At 45.6% G+C, this 18416-nt stretch overlaps 1 protein-coding gene across 1 annotated transcript in view; it reads left to right on the plus strand.

The window, feature by feature from the left end:
- The window catches only part of LOC109887391 (uncharacterized), a 28679-nt gene that overhangs the window by 3649 nt on the left and 6614 nt on the right, over positions 1–18416 (plus strand). The window contains exons 2-4 of the mRNA XM_031816002.1: positions 2666–3624; positions 5664–5739; positions 13745–13823. Coding sequence (XP_031671862.1) covers positions 2953–3624; positions 5664–5739; positions 13745–13823 — 827 coding nt within the window. The 5' untranslated portion in view covers positions 2666–2952. The remainder of the gene's footprint in view (positions 1–2665; positions 3625–5663; positions 5740–13744; positions 13824–18416) is intronic.

Raw genomic sequence — 18416 nt, forward strand, 5'->3', positions numbered from 1 at the left:
GTTGGGAAGATAGGAAAATAGCCTCGGCTCTATATACGGCTACTACGAGTCAATAGATCAATAATACTCTTGATTTAGGCTTCATTATTGCATGCTGAATGTTTCTGTGATCAGTGATCGAATACATGAGCTACCACTTCCACTTGTCCAGTCAGAGATCTATTAACCAAATATACAGACAGAGATTCAATGAAACAAAATCACATCGATTGATTATCAGGCACTTCACAGGCTATTTGATCGTGAGTTGGAACAGGTTGAAGTGCAAAATCGCCTGGTATAAACATGTTAGTAAAATGTTCAGATCAGCTAATAAAGGAAAACACTAGACTAAAGATGATCATTAGCACTCACCTCAATTTAGATCAAATGTCACCTGCCTAATTATTACCGAATACCAAAAGGAGATACAAAGAAAACCTAATTCTGACATTGATTGATTTATCTAGACAGACGGCCCCCCCCCCCCCCCCCCCCAAATGGTTCACACCCCTCTTGTTGGCGGAGACAATTTAGCAGGTTTAAATCTTATTTCTTTCAATTCTAAACATTTCGTCAAATGTAATGTGATATTTAAGTAACTCAAAAACTACAACATTATTTATGAGCTAAAAAATAAGTAAGTAAAAAAGACGGCCATGGGCTGGTTGATCTGGACATTCCTGACTAGTTATAAACATCTCTCTAATGTGAACAATGACTAACATGACAAGAGGAGCTGATGATGGCATACCCCATTTAGAAATGTCTCCTTGTACATTCTACTATTATCACTTTTCAGGAGGAGTAAGTTTAAAGCTGGACTGAGTTCCTTTAAGAAATATATATATATATATATTTTACGAAACTCACACCCCGAGTTTATTTTTAACCCTTAGATTAAACAAATTACAAAGTGTTTCTCTCTTCATGGTGATAATGTACTGTATATTGTGTTGCAGGTGTGTGATAATGTACTGTATATTGTGTTGCAGGTGTGTGATAATGTACTGTATATTGTGTTGCAGGTGTGTGATAATGTACTGTATATTGTGTTGCAGGTGTGTGATAATGTACTGTATATTGTGTTGCAGGTGTGTGATAATGTACTGTATATTGTGTTGCAGGTGTGTGATAATGTACTGTATATTGTGTTGCAGGTGTGTGATAATGTACTGTATATTGTGTTGCAGGTGTGTGATAATGTGCTGTACATTGTGTTGCAGGTGCGTGATAACGTACTGTACATTGTGTTGCAGGTGTGTGATAATGTACTGTATATTGTGTTGCAGGTGCATGATAACGTACTGTACATTGTGTTGCAGGTGCATGATAACGTACTGTACATTGTGTTGCAGGTGCGTGATAACGTACTGTACATTGTGTTGCAGGTGTGTGATAATGTACTGTACATTGTGCTGCAAGGGTGTGATAATAATGTACTGTACATTGTGTTGCAGGTGCATGATAACGTACTGTACATTGTGTTGCAGGTGTGTGATAATGTACTGTACATTGTGTTGCAGGTGTGTGATAATGTGCTGTACATTGTGTTGCAGGTGCATGATTAATGTACTGTATATTGTGTTGCAGGTGTGTGATAATGTACTGTATATTGTGTTGCAGGTGTGTGATAATGTACTGTACATTGTGTTGCAGGTGTGTGATAATGTACTGTATATTGTGTTGCAGGTGTGTGATAATGTACTGTATATTGTGTTGCAGGTGTGTGATAATGTACTGTATATTGTGTTGCAGGTGTGTGATAATGTACTGTATATTGTGTTGCAGGTGCATGATAATGTACTGTATATTGTGTTGCAGGTGTGTGATAATGTACTGTATATTGTGTTGCAGGTGTGTGATAATGTACTGTATATTGTGTTGCAGGTGTGTGATAATGTACTGTATATTGTGTTGCAGGTGTGTGATAATGTGCTGTACATTGTGTTGCAGGTGCATGATAACGTACTGTACATTGTGTTGCAGGTGTGTGATAATGTACTGTATATTGTGTTGCAGGTGTGTGATAATGTACTGTATATTGTGTTGCAGGTGTGTGATAATGTGCTGTACATTGTGTTGCAGGTGCATGATTAATGTACTGTATATTGTGTTGCAGGTGTGTGATAATGTACTGTATATTGTGTTGCAGGTGTGTGATAATGTACTGTATATTGTGTTGCAGGTGTGTGATAATGTACTGTATATTGTGTTGCAGGTTCATAATAATGTACTGTATATTGTGTTGCAGGTGCATGATAATGTACTGTATATTGTGTTGCAGGTGCATGATAATGTACTGTATATTGTGTTGCAGGTGTGTGATAATGTACTGTATATTGTGTTGCAGGTGTGTGATAATGTACTGTACATTGTGTTGCAGGTGTGTGATAATGTACGGTATATTGTGTTGCAGGTGCGTGATAACGTACTGTATATTGTGTTGGAGGTGTGTGATAATGTACTGTATATTGTGTTGCAGGTGTGTGATAATGTACTGTATATTGTGTTGCAGGTGCATGATAATGTACTGTACATTGTGCTGCAGGGGTGTGATAATAATGTACTGTATATTGTGTTGCAGGTGTGTGATAATGTACTGTATATTGTGTTGCAGGTGTGTGATAATGTACTGTATATTGTGTTGCAGGTGTGTGATAATGTACTGTATATTGTGTTGCAGGGGTGTGACGCTCTCTAGTGGATGAGAGCCCGTCGCCCTGCTCTCTAGTGGATGAGAGCCCGTCGCCCTGCTCTCTAGTGGATGAGAGCCCGTAGCCCTGCTATCCGTTGGAGGATGTGTGATGCTCTCTAGTGGATGAGAGCCCGTAGCCCTGCTATCTGTTGGAGGTGTGTGATGCTCTCTAGTGGATGAGAGCCCGTAGCCCTGTTGGAGGTGTGTGATGCTCTCTAGTGGATGAGAGCCCGTCGCCCTGCTATCTGTTGGAGGTGTGTGATGCTCTCTAGTGGATGAGAGCCCGTAGCCCTGCTGTCCGTTGCAGGATGTCTGCGTCGGACTCTGATTACTCAATAGACTATCTGGCCAGTGACAGTGAGGATAATGACAACGACAGCGGCGTGGGACTGAGCCCCGACGGACACACAGTCAGGACGGCACCTTCATCCTCCTTACCTCCACCCTCATCATCATCATTAAGGGACTCTCCCAGTAACACTGACTGTGGTTCTTCTAAGGACGGGATCTCGAGGCTAAACAGGAATTCCAACCACGAGGACCCCCATAGGCTGAGCAGTGACACAGGAGATTTCGGGGACTCTGGCCTCAGTAGGGACGGGGACAGTGATAATTCCAACGATGCTGACCCTCGACTGAGCAGGGACAGAGATTGTAGTTGTGGTGGCACCCCTCCTCCAGCCACCTACGAGGGGGGCCGCTGCCCCAGTGAGACCCAGGGATGTAGTCCTACTGTGTACGGTCAGCAGCAGCAGAGACTGTCATGGAGCCCGACGGCCTCCTCTCAAGCCTGGGATAGAAACAGTAGACAGAGTGGCACTGGGAAGCCTGGGCAGGGCAGGAAGAGGGCACACAGCCATGGACGGCATCCTGGAGACCAAGGCTGTAGGAACAGAGACACAACGGAACCTGGGGAGCCTGAGAAGGATCAGCTGTTTGCCCAGAAGGTAAAGGGTCACCACATACAGTAGATCCTATAAATTCTATATGTCATTCTAGAGGGTCGCCCGGCTTATGAGACCCTTTATAAGACATGGGTCACACAGCCCGACTGCCACCCGATTCCCTGGACAGTGCACTACCACCCTATCGGTCCTGGTCAAAAGTAGTGCACTAGTAAGGGTGTAGTGCACTAGTACACTACTATGGGTTCTCAAAACAAAACAAAGAGCAGTATGAATGGAATACGGTGATAATGTGTAGCTGTAAGTAGAATATATGGAAATAAAATGTGTCATTTATAGAAGAAGGAATGGCTAATAATGCTAGTTGTTTTAATCAGACGATATGGCTATAACGCTAGTTGTTTTAATCAGACGATATGGCTATAATGCTAGTTGTTTTAATCAGACGATATGGCTAAATAATGCTAGTTGTTTTAATCAGACGATATGGCTAAATAATACTAGTTGTTTTAATCAGACGATATGGCTATAATGCTAGTTGTTTTAATCAGCCGATATGGCTAAATAATGCTAGTTGTTTTAATCAGACGATATGGCTAAATAATGCTAGTTGTTTTAATCAGACGATATGGCTAAATAATACTAGTTGTTTTAATCAGACGATATGGCTATAATGCTAGTTGTTTTAATCAGACGATATGGCTAAATAATGCTAGTTGTTTTAATCAGACGATATGGCTAAATAATGCTAGTTGTTTTAATCAGACGATATGGCTAAATAATACTAGTTGTTTTAATCAGACGATATGGCTATAATGCTAGTTGTTTTAATCAGCCGATATGGCTAAATAATGCTAGTTGTTTTAATCAGACGATATGGCTAAATAATGCTAGTTGTTTTAATCAGACGATATGGCTAAATAATACTAGTTGTTTTAATCAGACGATATGGCTATAATGCTAGTTGTTTTAATCAGACGATATGGCTAAATAATGCTAGTTGTTTTAATCAGACGATATGGCTAAATAATGCTAGTTGTTTTAATCAGACGATATGGCTAAATAATACTAGTTGTTTTAATCAGACGATATGGCTATAATGCTAGTTGTTTTAATCAGACGATATGGCTATAACGCTAGTTGTTTTAATCAGACGATATGGCTATAATAGTAGTTGTTTTAATCAGCACTTTGAGATACCAGCTGATGTACGAAGGGCTATATAAATAAACTAGATTTGATTTGAATCAGAAGATATGGTTATAATGCTAGTTGCTCTAAAATTAAGGTTTGGCTCTAATGCTAGTTGCTAACTCCCCAGTATTCATGTTATATAGCTAGAGAATACTTGTTGCTAATGCTAATCCCCCAGTATTCATGTTATATAGCTAGAGAATACTAGTTGCTAATGCTAATCCCCCAGTATTCATGTTATATAGCTAGAGAATACTAGTTGCTAACACCCCAGTATTCATGTTATATAGCTAGAGAATACTAGTTGCTAATACCCCAGTATTCATGTTATATAGCTTGAGAATACTAGTTGCTAATGCTAACCCCCCAGTATTCATATTATATAGCTAGAGAATACTTGTTGCTAATGCTAATCCCCCAGTATTCATGTTATATAGCTTGAGAATACTAGTTGCTAATGCTAACCCCCCAGTATTCATATTATATAGCTAGAGAATACTTGTTGCTAATGCTAACCCCCCAGTATTCATGCTATACAGCTAGAGAATACTAGTTGCTAATGCTAATCCCCAGTATTCATGTTATATAGCTAGAGAATACTAGTTGCTAATGCTAATCCCCCCATTATTCATGTTATATAGCAAGAGAATACTAGTTGCTAATGCTAATCCCCCAGTATTCATGTTATATAGCTAGGGAATACTAGTTGCTAACCCCCCAGTATTCATGTTATATAGCTAGAGAATACTAGTTGCTAATGCTAACCCATCACTGTGTATGTTGTTGTTTATTTCCATTACCTTATTTTCTGAATAACTGTAAATATTGTGTTGTTCCTGGAAGCTGTTGCCGTAGTGATAACCAAAAGATCCCTGTGTTGTCCTCAGTGTATGGAGCTCCAGTGTTACCTCCATCCCCTGTCTTCCATCCTGAGAGGCCTGCGCTCTGGGAGGTACTCAGAACGTGAGTGAGTTGTCTAATCTCTCCAAGAACTCATTTAACCCCGCAATCCTCCCCGTACTATACCCTATACCTGAGAGGAGACAGTGATCTGATCTCCAGTCCTTTTAACCTGAGAGGAGACAGTGATCTGATCTCCAGTCCTTTTAACCTGAGAGGAGACAGTGATCTGATCTCCAGTCCTTTTAACCTGAGAGGAGACAGTGATCTGATCTCCAGTCCTTTTAACCTGAGAGGAGACAGTGATCTGATCTCCAGTCCTTTTAACCTGAGAGGAGACAGTGATCTGATCTCCAGTCCTTTTAACCTGAGAGGAGACAGTGATCTGATCTCCAGTCCTTTTATCCTGAGAGGAGACAGTGATCTGATCTCCAGTCCTTTTATCCTGAGAGGAGACAGTGATCTGATCTCCAGTCCTTTTAACCTGAGAGGAGACAGTGATCTGATCTCCAGTCCTTTTAACCTGAGAGGAGACAGTGATCTGATCTCCAGTCCTTTTAACCTGAGAGGAGACAGTGATCTGATCTCCAGTCCTTTTAACCTGAGAGGAGACAGTGATCTGATCTCCAGTCCTTTTAACCTGAGAGGAGACAGTGATCTGATCTCCAGTCCTTTTAACCTGAGAGGAGACAGTGATCTGATCTCCAGTCCTTTTAACCTGAGAGGAGACAGTGATCTGATCTCCAGTCCTTTTAACCTGAGAGGAGACAGTGATCTGATCTCCAGTCCTTTTAACCTGAGAGGAGACAGTGATCTGATCTCCAGTCCTTTTAACCTGAGAGGAGACAGTGATCTGATCTCCAGTCCTTTTAACCTGAGAGGAGACAGTGATCTGATCTCCAGTCCTTTTATCCTGAGAGGAGACAGTGATCTGATCTCCAGTCCTTTTATCCTGAGAGGAGACAGTGATCTGATCTCCAGTCCTTTTAACCTGAGAGGAGACAGTGATCTGATCTCCAGTCCTTTTAACCTGAGAGGAGACAGTGATCTGATCACCAGTCCTTTTAACCTGAGAGGAGACAGTGATCTGATCTCCAGTCCTTTTAACCTGAGAGGAGACAGTGATCTGATCTCCAGTCCTTTTAACCTGAGAGGAGACAGTGATCTGATCTCCAGTCCTTTTAACCTGAGAGGAGACAGTGATCTGATCTCCAGTCCTTTTAACCTGAGAGGAGACAGTGATCTGATCTCCAGTCCTTTTAACCTGAGAGGAGAGAGTGATCTGATCTCCAGTCCTTTTAACCTGAGAGGAGACAGTGATCTGATCTCCAGTCCTTTTAACCTGAGAGGAGACAGTGATCTGATCTCCAGTCCTTTTAACCTGAGAGGAGACAGTGATCTGATCTCCAGTCCTTTTAACCTGAGAGGAGACAGTGATCTGATCTCCAGTCCTTTTAACCTGAGAGGAGACAGTGATCTGATCTCCAGTCCTTTTAACCTGAGGGAGACAGTGATCTGATCTCCAGTCCTTTTAACCTGAGAGGAGACAGTGATCTGATCTCCAGTCCTTTTAACCTGAGAGGAGACAGTGATCTGATCTCCAGTCCTTTTAACCTGAGGGAGACAGTGATCTGATCTCCAGTCCTTTTAACCTGAGAGGAGACAGTGATCTGATCTCCAGTCCTTTTAACCTGAGAGGAGACAGTGATCTGATCTCCAGTTCTTTTAACCTGAGAGGAGACAGTGATCTGATCTCCAGTCCTTTTAACCTGAGAGGAGACAGTGATCTGATCTCCAGTCCTTTTAATCTGAGAGGAGACAGTGATCTGATCTCCAGTCCTTTTAACCTGAGGGAGACAGTGATCTGATCTCCAGTCCTTTTAACCTGAGAGGAGACAGTGATCTGATCTCCAGTCCTTTTAACCTGAGAGAGACTTTCACTTTTGCATATTATCTACCTCATTTGCTTTGACAATGTTAACACATGTTTCCCATGCCAATAAAGCCCCTTGAAATGAATTTAATTGAATTGAGACAGAGAGAGAGAGAGAGAGAGAGAGAGAGGTAGAGCGAGAGAGACAGAAAGAGGTAGAGAGATAGAGAGAGACAGAGACAGACAGAGAGGTAGAGAGAGAGAGAGATAGCGACAGAGAGAGGTAGAGACAGAGAGAGAGATAGCGACAGAGAGAGGTAGAGAGAGAGACAGAGACAGACAGAGGTAGAGAGAGAGAGAGATAGCGACAGAGAGGTAGAGACAGAGAGAGAGAGAGAGAGAGAGAGAGAGAGAGAGAGAGAGAGAGAGAGAGAGAGATAGCGACTGAGAGAGGTAGAGAGAGAGAGAGAGAGAGAGAGAGAGAGAGAGAGAGAGAGAGAGAGAGAGAGAGAGAGATAGCGACTGAGAGAGGTAGAGAGAGAGAGAGAGAGAAAGAGGGAGACCAAAATAATGGTGTTCCAAAAAAGTCCAGTCACCAGGACCACAAATACAAATTCCATCTAGACACCGTTGCCCTAGAGCACACAAAAAACTATACATACCTCATCCTAAACATCAGCGCCACAGGTAACTTCCACAAAGCTGTGAACGATCTGAGAGACAAGGCCAGAAGGGCATTCTATGTTATCAAAAGGAACATAACATTCAACATACCAATTAGGATTTGGCAAAAAATACTTGAATCAGTCATAGAACCCATTGCCCTTTATGGTTGTGAGGTCTGGGGTCCGCTCACCAACCAAGACTTCACAAAATGGGACAAACACCAAATTGAGACTCTGCATGCAGAATTCTGCAAAAACATCCTCAGTGTACAACGTAGAACACCAAATAATGCATGCAGAGCAGAATTAAGTCGATAACCACTAATGATCAAAATCCAGAAAAGAGCCATTAAATTCTACAACCACCTCAAAGGAAGCGATTCCCAAACCTTCCATAACAAAGCCATCACCTACAGAGAGATGAACCTGGAGAAGAGTCCCCTAAGCAAGCTGGTCCTGGGGCTCTGTTCACAAACACAAACAGACCCTACAGAGCCCCAGGACAGCAACACAATTAGACCCAACCAAATCATGAGAAAACAAAAATATAATTACTTGACACATTGGAAAGAATTAACAAAAAAACTGAGCAAACTAGAATGCTATTTGGCCCTAAACAGAGAGTACACAGCGGCAGAATACCTGACCACTGTGACTGACCCAAACTTAAGGAAAGCTTTGACTATGTACAGACTCAGTGAGCATAGCCTTGCTATTGAGAAAGGCCGCCGTAGGCAGACATGGCTCTCAAGAGAAGACAGGCTATGTGCTCACTGCCCACAAAATGAGGTGGAAACTGAGCTGCACTTCCTAACCTCCTGCCAAATGTATGACCATATTAGAGACACATATTTCCCTCAGATTACACGGATCCACAAAGAATTTGAAACCCCCCCCCCATTTTGATAAACTCCCATATCTACTGGGTGAAATACCACAGTGTGCCATCATAGCAGCAAGATGTGTGACCTGTTGCCACAAGAAAAGGTCAACCAGTGAAGAACAAACACCATTGTAAATACAACCCATATTTATGCTTATTTATTTTCCCTTTTGTACTTTAACCATTTGCACATCATTAAAACACTGTATATATAATATGACATTTGTAATGTCTTTATTATTTTGAAACGTCTGTATGTGTAATATTTACTGTTCATTTTTATGCCAATAAAGCCCCTTGAATTGAATTGAGTAGAGAGAGACAGAGAGAGAGGTAGAGAGAGGTAGAGAGGTAGAGAGACAGAGAGAGAGGTAGAGAGAGGTAGAGAGGTAGAGAGACAGAGAGAAAGGGGTAGAGGGAGAGACAGAGAGAGCGAGAGAGAGAGACAGAGGTAGAGAGACAGAGAGAAAGGGGTAGAGAGAGAGGTAAAGAGAGAGAGAGAGAGAGAGGTAAAGAGAGAGCGAGACAGAGGTAGAGAGAGAGAGGTAAAGAGAGAGAGAGAGAGGTAAAGAGAGAGAGAGAGGTAAAAGAGAGAGCGAGACAGAGGTAGAGAGAGAGAGGTAAAGAGAGAGAGACAGAGGTAGAAAGAGTGCGATGAAGAGAGAGAGGGGTTCAGAGAGATAAAAGGCTTGATCAAACAGAGGAAGACTGTTGCCACCCACTATTACCCAGATATGCTGTACCCAGTGGCTACAGAGTGTCTGTTGTAGTGCTGTGTGGGCCAGGTTAGGTAGATATTGTAGAGCCTGTTGTAGTGCTGTGTGGGCCAGGTTAGGTAGATATTGTAGAGCCTGTTGTAGTGCTGTGTGGGCCAGGTTAGGTAGATATTGTAGAGCCTGTTGTCGTGCTGTGTGGGCCAGGTTAGGTAGATATTGTAGAGCCTGTTGTAGTGCTGTGTGGGCCAGGTTAGGTAGATATTGTAGAGCCTGTTGTCGTGCTGTGTGGGCCAGGTTAGGTAGATATTGTAGAGCCTGTTGTAGTGCTGTGTGGGCCAGGTTAGGTAGATATTGTAGAGCCTGTTGTAGTGCTGTGTGGGCCAGGTTAGGTAGATATTGTAGAGCCTGTTGTAGTGCTGTGTGGGCCAGGTTAGGTAGATATTGTAGAGCCTGTTGTCGTGCTGTGTGGGCCAGGTTAGGTAGATATTGTAGAGCCTGTTGTAGTGCTGTGTGGGCCAGGTTAGGTAGATATTGTAGAGCCTGTTGTAGTGCTGTGTGGGCCAGGTTAGGTAGATATTGTTGAGCCTGTTGTCGTGCTGTGTGGGCCAGGTTAGGTAGATATTGTAGAGCCTGTTGTAGTGCTGTGTGGGCCAGGTTAGATAGATATTGTAGAGTCTGTTGTAGTGCTGTGTGGGCCAGGTTAGGTAGATACAGAGTGTCTGTTGTAGTGCTGTGTGGGCCAGGTTAGGTAGAAATTGTAGAGCCTGTTGTAGTGCTGTGTGGGCCAGGTTAGGTAGATATTGTAGAGCCTGTTGTCGTGCTGTGTGGGCCAGGTTAGGTAGATATTGTAGAGCCTGTTGTAGTGCTGTGTGGGCCAGGTTAGGTAGATATTGTAGAGCCTGTTGTCGTGCTGTGTGGGCCAGGTTAGGTAGATATTGTAGAGCCTGTTGTAGTGCTGTGTGGGCCAGGTTAGGTAGATATTGTAGAGCCTGTTGTAGTGCTGTGTGGGCCAGGTTAGGTAGATATTGTAGAGCCTGTTGTAGTGCTGTGTGGGCCAGGTTAGGTAGATATTGTAGAGCCTGTTGTCGTGCTGTGTGGGCCAGGTTAGGTAGATATTGTAGAGCCTGTTGTAGTGCTGTGTGGGCCAGGTTAGGTAGATATTGTAGAGCCTGTTGTAGTGCTGTGTGGGCCAGGTTAGGTAGATATTGTTGAGCCTGTTGTCGTGCTGTGTGGGCCAGGTTAGGTAGATATTGTAGAGCCTGTTGTAGTGCTGTGTGGGCCAGGTTAGGTAGATATTGTAGAGTCTGTTGTAGTGCTGTGTGGGCCAGGTTAGGTAGATACAGAGTGTCTGTTGTAGTGCTGTGTGGGCCAGGTTAGGTAGAAATTGTAGAGCCTGTTGTAGTGCTGTGTGGACCAGGTTAGGTAGATATTGTAGAGCCTGTTGTAGTGCTGTGTGGGCCAGGTTAGGTAGATATTGTAGAGCCTGTTGTAGTGCTGTGTGGGCCAGGTTAGGTAGATATTGTAGTGCCTGTTGTAGTGCTGTGTGGGCCAGGTTAGGTAGATACAGAGTGTCTGTTGTAGTGCTGTGTGGGCCAGGTTAGGTAGATATTGTAGAGTCTGTTGTAGTGCTGTGTGGACCAGGTTGGGTAGATACAGAGTGTCTGTTGTAGTGCTGTGTGGGCCAGGTTAGGTAGATATTGTAGAGTCTGTTGTAGTGCTGTGTGGGCCAGGTTAGGTAGATATTGTAGAGTCTGTTGTAGTGCTGTGTGGGCCAGGTTAGGTAGATACTGTAGAGTCTGTTGTAGTGCTGTGTGGGCCAGGTTAGGTAGATACAGAGTGTCTGTTGTAGTGCTGTGTGGACCAGGTTAGGTAGATATTGTAGAGCCTGTTGTAGTGCTGTGTGGGCCAGGTTAGGTAGATACAGAGTGTCTGTTGTAGTGCTGTGTGGGCCAGGTTAGTTAGATATTGTAGAGCCTGTTGTAGTGCTGTGTGGGCCAGGTTAGGTAGATATTGTAGAGTCTGTTGTAGTGCTGTGTGGGCCAGGTTAGGTAGATATTGTAGTGCCTGTTGTAGTGCTGTGTGGGCCAGGTTAGGTAGATACAGAGTGTCTGTTGTAGTGCTGTGTGGGCCAGGTTAGGTAGATACAGAGTGTCTGTTGTAGTGCTGTGTGGGCCAGGTTAGGTAGATATTGTAGAGTCTGTTGTAGTGCTGTGTGGGCCAGGTTAGGTAGATACAGAGTACCTGTTGTAGTGCTGTGTGGGCCAGGTTAGGTAGATATTGTAGAGCCTGTTGTAGTGCTGTGTGGGCCAGGTTAGGTAGATATTGTAGAGCCTGTTGTAGTGCTGTGTGGGCCAGGTTAGGTAGATACAGAGTACCTGTTGTAGTGCTGTGTGGGCCAGGTTAGGTAGATACAGAGTACCTGTTGTAGTGCTGTGTGGGCCAGGTTAGGTAGATATTGTAGAGCCTGTTGTAGTGCTGTGTGGGCCAGGTTAGGTAGATATTGTAGAGCCTGTTGTAGTGCTGTGTGGGCCAGGTTAGGTAGATAATGTAGAGCTACAGAGTGCCAGGGAATTAGTGGATCAGATGAGGAGGCAGAGTCAGAGTGCCAGGGGTTTAGTGGATCAGTTGAGGAGGCGGAGTCAGAGTGCCAGGGATTTAGTGGATCAGATGAGGAGGCGGAGTCAGAGTGCCAGGGATTTAGTGGATCAGATGAGGAGGCGGAGTCAGAGTGCCAGGGATTTAGTGGATCAGATGAGGAGGCGGAGTCAGAGTGCCAGGGGTTTAGTGGATCAGATGAGGAGGCGGAGTCAGAGTGCCAGGGGTTTAGTGGATCAGATGAGGAGGCGGAGTCAGAATGCCAGGGGTTTAGTGGATCAGATGAGGAGGCGGAGTCAGAGTGCCAGGGGTTTAGTGGATCAGATGAGGAGGCGGAGTCAGAGTGTCAGGGGTTTAGTGGATCAGATGAGGAGGCGGAGTCAGAGTGCCAGGGGTTTAGTGGATCAGATGAGGAGGCGGAGTCAGAGTGCCAGGGGTTTAGTGGATCAGATGAGGAGGCGGAGTCAGAGTGCCAGGGGTTTAGTGGATCAGATGAGGAGGCGGAGTCAGAGTGCCAGGGGTTTAGTGGATCAGATGAGGAGGCTGAGTCAGAGTGCCAGGGGTTTAGTGGATCAGATGAGGAGGCGGAGTCAGAGTGCCAGGGGTTTAGTGGATCAGATGAGGAGGCGGAGTCAGAGTGCCAGGGGTTTAGTGGATCAGATGAGGAGGCTGAGTCAGAGTGCCAGGGGTTTAGTGGATCAGATGAGGAGGCTGAGTCAGAGTGCCAGGGGTTTAGTGGATCAGATGAGGAGGCGGAGTCAGAGTGCCAGGGGTTTAGTGGATCAGATGAGGAGGCAGAGTCAGAGTGCCAGGGGTTTAGTGGATCAGATGAGGAGGCAGAGTCAGAGTGCCAGGGGTTTAGTGGATCAGATGAGGAGGCGAAGTCAGAGTGCCAGGGGTTTAGTGGATCAGATGAGGAGGCAGAGTCAGAGTGCCAGGGGTTTAGTGGATCAGATGAGGAGGCGGAGTCAGAGTGCCAGGGGTTTAGTGGATCAGATGAGGAGGCAGAGTCAGAGTGCCAGGGGTTTAGTGGATCAGATGAGGAGGCGGAGTCAGAGTGCCAGGGGTTTAGTGGATCAGATGAGGAGGCAGAGTCAGAGTGAAACCAGGGTTTCTCAACCTCTTTTTTGAACCAAGGACTGACATTTTAAATAGGTCGCTTAGCAAACCAGCAGTTCTTTAAGAACGGAGTTGGAACAGACTCACTGTCTGTCTCTTTTCCGTACAGCTTTACTTCTAAATAGGTAACCGACAAAACCAGCAGTTCTTTCAAACTCATATTCTCGTTCTTGTGGCCTTGCTCATGATAACTTTTTTTTGTCCGCCTGTCTTCCAGGTCTTAGCCGTTTCCAGGAGAGCGTTGCTATGGACCGGATCCAGAGAATAATGGGAGTCCTCCAGAACCCAAACATGGGGTAAATATCCCCTCTCCTCCTCTCTCCCCCTCTCTCCTCCTCTCTCCTCCTCTCTCCTCCTCTCTCCTCCCCTCTCCTCCCCTCTCCTCCTCTCTCCGTCTCTGTCCCCAACTCTCACCACACCACATGGAACAATAACTAGAGCCCGGAGTTTACAGCCAGACTCCATTAGTTCTGTTCTACTGTCTGTTCTCCTCTCCTCTCCCTCCCTACAGTAGTTCCTGTCTGTTCTCCTCTCCTCTCCCTACAGTAGTTCCTGTCTGTTCTCCTCTCCTCTCCCTCCCTACAGTAGTTCCTGTCTGTTCTCCTCTCCTCTCCCTCCCTACAGTAGTTCCTGTCTGTTCTCCTCTCCTCTCCCTCCCTACAGTAGTTCCTGTCTGTTCTCCTCTCCTCTCCCTCCCTACAGTAGTTCCTGTCTGTTCTCCTCTCCCTCCCTCCCTACAGTAGTTCCTGTCTGTTCTCCTCTCCTCTCCCTCCCTACAGTAGTTCCTGTCTGTTCTCCTCTCCCTACAGTAGTTCCTGTCTGTTCTCCTCTCCTCTCCCTCCCTACAGTAGTTCCTGTCTGTTCTCCTCTCCTCTCCCTACAGTAGTTCCTGTCTGTTCTCCTCTCCCTACAGTAGTTCCTGTCTGTTCTCCTCTCCTCTCCCTCCCTACAGTAGTTCCTGTCTGTTCTCCTCTCCTCTCCCTACAGTAGTTCCTGTCTGTTCTCCTCTCCCTACAGTAGTTCCTGTCTGTTCTCCTCTCCTCTCCCTCCCTACAGTAGTTCCTGTCTGTTCTCCTCTCCCTACAGTAGTTCCTGTCTGTTCTCCTCTCCTCTCCCTCCCTACAGTAGTTCCTGTCTGTTCTCCTCTCCCTCCCTCCCTACAGTAGTTCCTGTCTGTTCTCCTCTCCCTCCCTACAGTAGTTCCTGTCTGTTCTCCTCTCCCTACAGTAGTTCCTGTCTGTTCTCCTCTCCCTACAGTAGTTCCTGTCTGTTCTCCTCTCCCTACAGTAGTTCCTGTCTGTTCTCCTCTCCCTACAGTAGTTCCTGTCTGTTCTCCTCTCCTCTCCCTCCCTACAGTAGTTCCTGTCTGTTCTCCTCTCCCTACAGTAGTTCCTGTCTGTTCTCCTCTCCTCACCCTACAGTAGTTCCTGTCTGTTCTCCTCTCCTCTCCCTCCCTACAGTAGTTCCTGTCTGTTCTCCTCTCCCTACAGTAGTTCCTGTCTGTTCTCCTCTCCCTCCCTACAGTAGTTCCTGTCTGTTCTCCTCTCCCTACAGTAGTTCCTGTCTGTTCTCCTCTCCCTACAGTAGTTCCTGTCTGTTCTCCTCTCCTCTCCCTACAGTAGTTCCTGTCTGTTCTCCTCTCCTCTCCCTACAGTAGTTCCTGTCTGTTCTCCTCTCCCTCCCTACAGTAGTTTGTGTCTGTTCTCCTCTCCCTCCCTACAGTAGTTCCTGTCTGTTCTCCTCTCCTCTCCCTGCAGTGGTTCCTGTCTGTTCTCCTCTCCCTCCCTACAGTAGTTCCTGTCTGTTCTCCTCTCCCTCCCTACAGTAGTTCCTGTCTGTTCTCCTCTCCTCTCCCTACAGTAGTTCCTGTCTGATCTCCTCTCCTCTCCCTACAGTAGTTCCTGTCTGTTCTCCTCTCCTCTCCCTACACTAGTTCCTGTATTTTCTCCTCTCCCTACAGTAGTTCCTGTCTGTTCTCCTCTCCCTACAGTAGTTCCTGTCACAGTGTCCAGGGAAATGTAGATACCCAGACTAAAAGGCCAAAGAGAGAGCGAGGCAGAGGCAGAAGAACAGTGGTCAGGGTGATCTAGATACCCAGACTAAAAGACCAAAGAGAGAGCGAGGCAGAAGAACAGTGGTCAGGGTGATCTAGATACCCAGACTAAAAGGCCAAAGAGAGAGCGAGGCAGAAGAACAGTGGTCAGGGTGATCTAGATACCCAGACTAAAAGGCCAAAGAGAGAGCGAGGCAGAAGAACAGTGGTCAGGGTGATCTAGATACCCAGACTAAAAAGTCAAAGAGAGAGCGAGGCAGAAGAACAGTGGTCAGGGTGATCTAGATACCCAGAGGGACCAGCTACAGACATGTCTCGGTTTTAGTCAGCTGGCTGGTACCTGTGGTGGAGTCACCGTGAACTATTAGCACACATGATGCTAACAGGACCATAACCCACTGTTATGTGGGTAGGGGTGTAATCTGTAGGCTAATGGGACTTTAACCCACTGTTATGTGGGTAGGGGTGTAATCTGTATGTGATGCTAACAGGACCTTAACCCACTGTTAGGTGGGTAGGGGTGTAATCTGTAGGCTAATGGGACCTTAACCCACTGTTATGTGGGTAGGGGTGTAATCTGTAGGCTAATGGGACTTTAACCCACTGTTATGTGGGTAGGGGTGTAATCTGTAGGCTAATGGGACCTTAACCCACTGTTATGTGGGTTAGGGGTGTAATCTGTATGTGATGCTAGCGGGACTTTAACCCACTGTTATGTGGGTAGGGGTGTAATCTGTATGTTAACGGGACCTTAACCCACTGTTATGTGGGCACGGGTGTAATCTGTATGATAACGGGACCTTAACCCACTGTTATGTGGGCAGGGGTGTAATCTGTATGTGATGCTAGCGGGACTTTAACCCACTGTTATGTGGGTAGGGGTGTAATCTGTATGTTAACGGGACCTTAACCCACTGTTATGTGGGTAGGGGTGTAATCTGTATGATAACGGGACTTTAACCCACTGTTATGTGGGTAGGGGTGTAATCTGTATGATAACGGGACCTTAACCCACTGTTATGTGGGTAGGGGTGTAATCTGTATGTGATGCTAGCGGGACTTTAACCCACTGTTATGTGGGTAGGGGTGTAATCTGTATGCTAACGGGACCTTAACCCACTGTTATGTGGGTAGGGGTGTAATCTGTATGTTAACGGGACCTTAACCCACTGTTATGTGGGTAGGGGTGTAATCTGTAGGCTAACGGGACTTTAGCCCACTGTTATGTGGGTAGGGGTGTAATCTGTATGTGATGCTAGCGGGACTTTAACCCACTGTTATGTGGGTAGGGGTGTAATCTGTAGGCTAATGGGACTTTAACCCACTGTTATGTGGGTAGGGGTGTAATCTGTATGATAACGGGACATTAACCCACTGTTATGTGGGTAGGGGTGTAATCTGTATGCTAACGGGACTTTAGCCCACTGTTATGTGGGTAGGGGTGTAATCTGTAGGCTAATGGGACTTTAACCCACTGTTATGTGGGCAGGGGTGTAATCTGTATGTGATGCTAACAGGACCTTAACCCACTGTTATGTGGGTAGGGGTGTAATCTGTATGTGATGCTAACGGGACTTTAACCCACTGTTATGTGGGTAGGGGTGTAATCTGTATGCTAACGGGACCTTAACCCACTGTTATGTGGGTAGGGGTGTAATCTGTATGTTAACGGGACCTTAACCCACTGTTATGTGGGTAGGGGTGTAATCTGTAGGCTAACGGGACTTTAGCCCACTGTTATGTGGGTAGGGGTGTAATCTGTATGTGATGCTAGCGGGACTTTAACCCACTGTTATGTGGGTAGGGGTGTAATCTGTAGGCTAATGGGACTTTAACCCACTGTTATGTGGGTAGGGGTGTAATCTGTATGATAACGGGACATTAACCCACTGTTATGTGGGTAGGGGTGTAATCTGTATGCTAACGGGACTTTAGCCCACTGTTATGTGGGTAGGGGTGTAATCTGTAGGCTAATGGGACTTTAACCCACTGTTATGTGGGCAGGGGTGTAATCTGTATGTGATGCTAACAGGACCTTAACCCACTGTTATGTGGGTAGGGGTGTAATCTGTATGTGATGCTAACGGGACTTTAACCCACTGTTATGTGGGTAGGGGTGTAATCTGTAGGCTAACGGGACTTTAACCCACTGTTATGTGGGTAGGGGTGTAATCTGTATGTGATGCTAACGGGACTTTAACCCACTGTTATGTGGGCAGGGGTGTAATCTGTATGATAACAGGACCTTAACCCACTGTTATGTGGGCAGGGGTGTAATCTGTATGATAACGGGACTTTAACCCACTGTTATGTGGGTAGGGGTGTAATCTGTAGGCTAACAGGACTTTAACCCACTGTTATGTGGGTAGGGGTGTAATCTGTATGGTATGATAACAGGACCTTAACCCACTGTTATGTGGGTAGGGGTGTAATCTGTAGGCTAACAGGACTTTAACCCACTGTTATGTGGGTAGGGGGGTAATCTGTAGGCTAACAGGACTTTAACCCACTGTTATGTGGGTAGGGGTGTAATCTGTATGTGATGCTAACAGGACTTTAACCCACTGTTATGTGGGTAGGGGTGTAATCTGTAGGCTAACGGGACTTTAACCCACTGTTATGTGGGTAGGGGTGTAATCTGTATGCTAACGGGACTTTAACCCACTGTTATGTGGGTAGGGGTGTAATCTGTATGATAACGGGACTTTAACCCACTGTTATGTGGGTAGGGGTGTAATCTGTATGTGTGTGATAACAGGACCTTAACCCACTGTTATGTGGGTAGGGGTGTAATCTGTAGGCTAACAGGACTTTAACCCACTGTTATGTGGGTAGG

This window comes from Oncorhynchus kisutch, unplaced genomic scaffold (assembly GCF_002021735.2).
Source record: "Oncorhynchus kisutch isolate 150728-3 unplaced genomic scaffold, Okis_V2 scaffold722, whole genome shotgun sequence".
Lineage (NCBI taxonomy): Eukaryota > Metazoa > Chordata > Actinopteri > Salmoniformes > Salmonidae > Oncorhynchus > Oncorhynchus kisutch.